At 41.8% G+C, this 7,500-nt stretch overlaps 1 protein-coding gene across 3 annotated transcripts in view; it reads right to left on the minus strand.

Moving 5' to 3' along the window:
- Positions 1–7,500, minus strand: part of LOC135114247 (B-cell lymphoma 3 protein-like) — a 132,086-nt gene that overhangs the window by 7,283 nt on the left and 117,303 nt on the right. For all 3 annotated transcript variants that reach the window (XM_064030049.1, XM_064030048.1, XM_064030050.1), the window contains 3 exons: positions 5,328–5,538; positions 4,839–5,021; positions 3,442–3,540 (listed from right to left, as the gene is read on the minus strand). In XM_064030049.1, coding sequence (XP_063886119.1) covers positions 3,442–3,540; positions 4,839–5,021; positions 5,328–5,375 — 330 coding nt within the window. In that variant the 5' untranslated portion in view covers positions 5,376–5,538. The remainder of the gene's footprint in view (positions 1–3,441; positions 3,541–4,838; positions 5,022–5,327; positions 5,539–7,500) is intronic.

A 7,500-nucleotide genomic window follows, 5' to 3' on the forward strand; every position in this document is an offset into this window, starting at 1 on the left:
TCATAGATTCCTTTCCACCTCCTCCACTTCATCATTAATAGTTTACCATCCTCAGTATTGCAATAAACTCAGACTACTCTAGACTTGCTATGGTGAAATAAAAAGAAACTCTGAGACGTCGATAAATAGTCCAATCAATAATGACAATGAGGAACAAGTGTTTACTCGTACCTTCTGTATGAATGTTTCTCCGCTGCTATCTGGCGACACAACTCTCTTCCCCCAAACAGCAACTATAATAACTACATCCACCTCACTTTTTAAGAATCTCACGATTTTTTCTTCCCTTGATCTTCTTTAGCATTCACATATATGGTACGTGTATTATCTGGGGACACAACTTTTCCCCCCAAACATCGAGTATAATAACCACATAAACCTCGTCTTTTACGAATTCTATTATTCTTTCTTCTCTAGCACTCACATATATGATGCAGCAAGGAACAGCGGTGAACAGCTAGTCACCACTTATTAGTATACCGAAAGTTCCATAAAGGTTTCCTCAATGAACGTTTCACTCGTACCGTTTTCTACTAAAATAATCCTATTTGATTCACTAGATTAAGTTAAGTTTGGTTGAGGGAACTTATCACGAAGGAATGAATTTTTGGATGGAACTTTGATGTACTTTGCCAGTGGCAATAATAACATTGAAGTTTTTGTAGTTTACTGTATTGTGACATAGAACTGAGCTGGCCCAAATCAATATTGCTCAATTAAGTGTATTGTGGTCATTAAGTCCGATCTAATCTAATCTAATGTACGTAAGTGGAATCTACATAACAGAGAAACATCCCAACCAGACCAGCGCCCAAGTCACTCCATCTCATCACAAGCCCCTCGCCACTCATGAACATCTCTTCCATAAAACCCTTATCATAATTCACCTTCAACCAGGGATCTTAATTTTACCGCAAGAGAATGATTTACAGTCATTAAATACTGAGTCAGATGACACTTTGGTCATACTCGTATACGTACGCCTCAGATCAGATGTTCCTCAAGACAGACATGTCCGAGTCCAAATAGGCCTCAAGACGTTTGGTGTATCAAACGTCCTGAGGTCTTTTTGAACTCAGGACCATCTGTCTTGAGGATCATCTGACCTGAGATCTATATGACCCAAGTATCATCCACCTCATTACCAAATGACCTGCTCCCCAAGAGAATTAAGAAGATAAAATCGGCACAGTTCAAGATTTTCGCGGCAATTCAAGACCCTGAGGCTGAGGGGTACTGGCTCCACCATCCCACCAGGGACACGGAACTTTCGCATGAGAGACGGCTAGGGTGTGAGATGTCGGGGTGGGCACAGCGGGCAGTGTCTGGAGGATGTGGGAGGGTGTTCCATATGGAGGTCTGCATGGTTATCGTGCCGAGTTGACTCCTGCATGATCACGGCATTAGCTTTATTATATACTAGATACAATTTGAGGATTTTATTAAGTTTTGTAGGAAAGCTTTCATAATCAAATGCCTGAAAATCATATTAACTCTTTAACTGCGATATACAACAATTCACAACACTGAAAGCAATTCACTGAATCTTTATAAGAATCTACAAAAAAGATCGGGATGAATAAAGAATAGATCATGCGGTTTCTAGCCATTACAATGTTAGGAGGTGACTGTAAAACAAGAAGAGATGTAATTAAGGAAAGATGTATCTAATAATAGAGAAAGTGTTAAGTTAATCCATTACAATTATATCTGTATCTTATTTTGGCTAATGAAAGGTGATTCTACGAGGTTTGCATATTGTGTATAGGACTGGTCAGGTTTATCTTTGTATCAATCACGAACGTGTCTCTTGTTAATTGACGTCTGTGGAGGTGTTTTAAAATGTTCATGTCACTAATGACTTCCCTCACTGTCAGTCGTTGGCTCACTGTTTCACAGAAATATTTACAAATGACATAAACGAATAAATTAACTTCTGAATATGATGGTTTTGCTGGGACTGAAATTTCACGTCTACTTATCTAGATGAAGTGAGTCAACAAACAGTAAACTTGTACGTGAAACAAACAGAGAGAACATAGGACAGTGACACGCCATGGGAGGATACGAGAACAAATGCTCTGAATGGCAGCTTAGGGCGCGGCATCAAAGACCATCGGTTAGTTTAAATCGGCGCATGCATGTTGGGATGCAATGTATTACAGACTGTGAGAAGGTCGCGGTACTGGTGAGTCACGGTACCTCAGATTAACTTGCAACGCATTATGTGATGAATCAACTTTGAGCACCTTAAGGTTACGTCAAAGATGAATGACAATTTGTTCTGTCTATTTACTATTTTGTGGCATTTACTGTTTTGAGCCCCATTTTGATGACGTATTTTATCATTCCCTACTGTTTCACGCGCTAGACTCGTCCTAATAGCTCCGATAAGTGAGATTGTTCTCTGGCCTGACTCGTAGGCGGCGGAGAAGGACGGGTGATGGAGGCAAGACGCCAGGCAGTATAATTTTAGACCAGCACAGGTGACTCACGCAAGTAGTGGATGCAAAGGGAGGAGACAGGGAGGTGAGAGAGAGGGAGAGAGGGAAGGAGGGATTGACGGGGGTCTGGGAGGGTCATTCACCTCGTCTGTCCCTCCATCTTTTACATGAAGTTCCTGGAGCAGGAGATGGGGGAGAAGTGGCGGGCGGCCTTGTGTGTATGGAGGGCGGGAGGGATGGTGTTCGCACATGTCTCGGTGTGGTAGGCACTGCGGGTAACGTTCGATACAGGGTATGCGTGCATGCATGTTTATATACACAAAGTGTAGTGTGCGTGGGATGAAGGAAGTGAGGCAAGGAATGAAAGAAGAGGAGGGAGACATGGAGGGTGTGAAGGAAGTACGGAGGGAGAGTTCTCTGAGGTATAAAGATGGAGACTAATGGGAGTATTTGGTGACCGTTTGCAAGGAAAAGGGAGCTACATGTATAAAGAAAGGTTCGACAACTGTAAGGGAGGGAGTGTGAAGAACAGAAGGGAGAGCAAAACTGGATGTGTTTAGGAAGGAATACCAGAGTGTGGAAGAGAAGTAAGTACAAAGGTTGGGCAAGGAGAATGTTGGCAGGAGTAAACGGACTGTGCTGGGAAAAAATAACTGAGTGGAGAAAGGAAATAAGTACCAAGATTGGCGAATAATGGGAAAAGCAAATAAGTTATGATACGGAGAATGAGAGGGGAAAAGATAATTATAAGTATGAGGCTAGGGAAATACTGGGGAGAGCTAATAAGTTACTTTAAGGAGAAAGTGTAAATAACAGGTAAAGTGGCTGGGGAAGGAGATTATTCGAGAGGAAGAAAAAAAGGATAGATCATGATAAAGGAGGAATGCAGATAAAGCGGTTGGCTAAGGAAGTTGTTAAATATAGAAAGAAAAATAGAGAGAGATCATGCTAGGGAGGAAAAGCAGAGACAGCGAGGTACGCGTAAGCAGCGACTCACCTCCGCTAGCGCCTTCACAGCGATCCCATTGTTGTGTCTGGCGGCAATATGTAGCGCGCTGTCACCCCGCCCGTCCAACCGATTCACGTCCGACACAAGCTGAAGGATAGAGAGGGCAGGTCACATTCAGACAGCTGCCTTTCACCCAAGCCTCGTTATCATTCGCTCACATGGAGTTAGTGTGGGGAAAGTAGCTATTACTGCAGTGATTCACTGACAGTAAAGAATGGTAGATAAGGAGACGCTCATGTTGTGCAAATTTTAGGTCATATGATATTGATATTGACTATTGTGTGTGTGTGTGTGTGTGTGTGTGTGTGTGTAGTAAACTCTCCCTGAAGAAAAGAAAACATTTTGGTAGTTTGTCAGGCCTAGAATGATAAATAAAACAAGAACCATGAAAAAAAATGTTATGAGCGACTGGCAGACAAACATTTAAACGTGACATGCAGTGCGTGTAGTAATGAGAATAAACAAAATGAGAATAAAGAATCACCTAACAATTCATACTTCATCATAAGGGATTATCGGAACCTTCTAGACAATGGCGGAGAGTTCTACTGCATCTAACATGCCAAGGATCGCAGGAAATGGTATGACATATTTGCTTCTACTTTGAGACTCAGTAGACTCAGTGAATGGAGAGCTTTAAAAGGTCAGGAAAATTTATGACAGATGGAGATGATACGTGTGAACAGGTAGGTATGATTTATACAGGGACTGCCACGTGTAGGAGTAAGCCTGATAGCTATCAGGCTTACTCCTAAGAAAACAAGGAAATAAGGGAAACTGCAAGAAGCTTCTTGCAGTTTCCCTTATTTCCTTGTTTTCTTCTGTCCTTATAGTGAAAGGGAAAAATGAGAACATGATTGGAAGTAAGAGAAAATATCCTTATTGTGAGAGAGATAAATGAGTAGATGATTGAGAGGAAGATAAAAAAATCATTACATTGAGAGAGAAACATGAGTACACGATTGATATGAAGAGAATAGGATCCTAATGGTAAGAACGAAAAGTGGGAACATGAGTAGGAGGGAAAGAAAGTATCCTTACTATGAGAAGAAAAAAAATAGATGATTTAGAGAAAAGAACGTATCCTTATATTGAGAGGGAAAAATAAGTACACGATTGGGAGGAATAAAAAAAAGTATTCTTATTGTGAGAGGAAAAATGAGAACACGATTGAGAGAAAGAAAAAGCATCTTACTTTGGGGGCGGGGGAAAAAAAAAAGAGAGCATGACCGACGGAAAGAGAAAGCATGATATTTTGGAAAGGAAAAATGAGAACATGATTGAGAGGAAAAGAAAGTATCCTTACTGTGAGAGGGGAAAATGAGAACACGATTGAGATCTAGAGACGAAATACGTGTAGGGCTGAAGTGTTAGAAGTGACATACTTTGACCAGTTTCTGAATGGTCTCTCGACAGTTCAATTTGGCAGCCATGTGAAGAGCAGAGTACTCGATGCCGTCACTGTCCTTGAACATCTTGTTGACATTGGCGTGTGTGTCGATGGCCCTCTGCAGCGCGTCCTTGTCGGCATGGCGAAGGGCGAGCTCCAGCGCCTCGTCTGGGTTGGCCTGGGGATGCAAGATCAGGGGGAACGGGTGAATGAATACGGTGCAACAATGGGGGAGGACTGAACGTGAAAAAGGTGGTGGTGCTATGGGAAGAAAACGTTTTTAGATTTAAGTTTCAAGAGAGAACAATGGCAGTGGTAAGGGCGAGTGTGTGGAAAGGTGAGCTGGTTTAGTGGTGAATTGGTAACACGAGTGATAGTGACAGTAAGTAGTTTATGTGTTAGCTTTTGACAGTTGTGTTACATCACAACACAGTTTAGAAGGCGACAACTGCGAGAGGTTAAGAGGGGAAGACAAACCGCTCACCGCATCAGGAATGGCAGCGGCGGCCTCGGAGCTCATTCCACACCCCATGGCGGAGCCTGGGGGCTTCTAGAAGAGTCTTGAGTCTTGTGAGGTCGCCTGCTGAGGGCGACTTTCCTCGTGAAGAGTGCGGGGGTCAGGAGGTCAGTAGACTGCCCCGAAACACCTGTGCTGCACTTCCTCGCTCGCACCGGGACGCATCTGGTCACGCCACCTAAGGAGACAAACCTGGTTACATGCTGGGTAATTCAACCTAGTTTGTCGGAAGCTAAGTATGTGTAAATTCTGTAATTTCTTGGCAAACTTCCGGTGGAGAGGTCAAGGCCAGCTCGACACCCGAAGAAAAATAAGAATAAACGACAGAGAGAAGTGATGACATAATCTTTCAAGGCCACTTCCGTGCCGCGCCTCTGCAATAAGGATGCAGATCGTCCTATTCATTAGGCGTGAAGGTAGCAGCAAGGGCGAGGCTCCCAGTCTTAAACATAACAGAATCCTAAATATCCTCATCCTTAAAGAATCAGAAGTACACAAACATATTTCCCCCCCCCCCAAAAAAAAAAGACTATAAAACATCCATCACAAAAGTAGATGACGTTTTCAACAATAACGGAACAAAAAACTGGAGCACAACATCAAGTGCAGGAGAGATTAACTGGATGCTTAAAAATACACTAATATATATATATATATATATATATATATATATATATATATATATATATATATATATATATATATATATATATATATATATATATATATATTTATATATATAAGAAAAGAAAACATTCATTTCACAAGAGTCAATGGCGTTTTTCAGCTACATCAAAACAGAGACCTAGGACACAAGATTAAAAGGATCAGGAGAGCTAAGATGAATGCATAAAAGTACACGGACATATCCCCTCCACACACACAAAAAAAAAAAAAAAGAAAGAAAAAAAAATCCACCTCACAAACGTTAATGAATTTTACCAACTATAGCGAAGCGAAACACTGAGACCTCGAACACACGACCAGGAGCAGCAGAAGAGTTGAGTTGAATGCCCCGCCGCCTGACAAATACCTTCCCCCCAGCTGCGCCACACCACAGGTTGAAGGTCCCCGCCGCGACCTTCGGCTAAAAGGCAAAGTAGCTGCGGCTTCCCGGCGGCGGAACTCTGACAAGTTACTGAGGGGAGGGAAAGTTAGGAGGTTGCAAAAGGCGTAGTTGTTGGATGGCACGTAATGCCGAGGAGAGAGAGAGAGAGAGAGAGAGAGAGAGAGAGAGAGAGAGAGAGAGAGAGAGAGAGAGAGAGAGAGAGAGAGAGAGAGAGAGAGAGAGAGAAGGATGCTGAGACGGATGGTGGATGGTGTGAAGGAGGAGGAGGAGGAGGAGAAGAAGGAGAAGAATAAGAATAAGAAGAAGGAGGAGGAGAAGAAGAAGAAGAAGAAGAAGAAGAAGAAGAAGAAGAAGAAGAAGAAGAAGAAGAAGAAGAAGAAGAAGAAGAAGAAGAAAACCCTGTACAGTGCCACATTTCACTATTTCATCTTAAAACCTTATAATAACGATGACCAGTAATATAATAATAATAACAACAACAACAATAATAATAATAATAATAATAATAATAATAATAATAATAATAATAATGATAATAATAATAATAATAATATTATTATTATTATTATTATTGTCATTATTTTAATTTACTTAAGACGTCATATATCGCTGATAAGGACGAGGACATGACAAGTGAAAAAAAAAAAATCAATATAAAAAAGGTGAGGAGAAGTAGGTCAATGGAGATCGAACCCTGGTCATCCATAATTATGTGGTGCCTGTACCGTGATTACTTAGCCGCGAGCCTCGTCCAGTTAATGTTGGCATATATATCTTAGGCTAAGATGATGTTTAGCCAGTTACTCACCCGCCCGGGAGTAGGTCATCGATTAGTCTTCTTTCCTGTCCATATGAAGGCCACACATGTCTAATTTACAGCTAATAGTTCCCTTCTCACCTTGGGGTTATTTTGTTTGTTTAGTCTCTCTCTCTCTCTCTCTCTCTCTCTCTCTCTCTCTCTCTCTCTCTCTCTCTCTCTCTCTCTCTCTCTCTTGGATGTTTGTGGTTTTCTCTCAAATCTCAGCAACACCTGTCTTTCATTGCCTTCTCTGCCTGTCCATCCGAAGGCTA

Source organism: Scylla paramamosain, chromosome 27, assembly GCF_035594125.1.
Source record: "Scylla paramamosain isolate STU-SP2022 chromosome 27, ASM3559412v1, whole genome shotgun sequence".
NCBI lineage: Eukaryota > Metazoa > Arthropoda > Malacostraca > Decapoda > Portunidae > Scylla > Scylla paramamosain.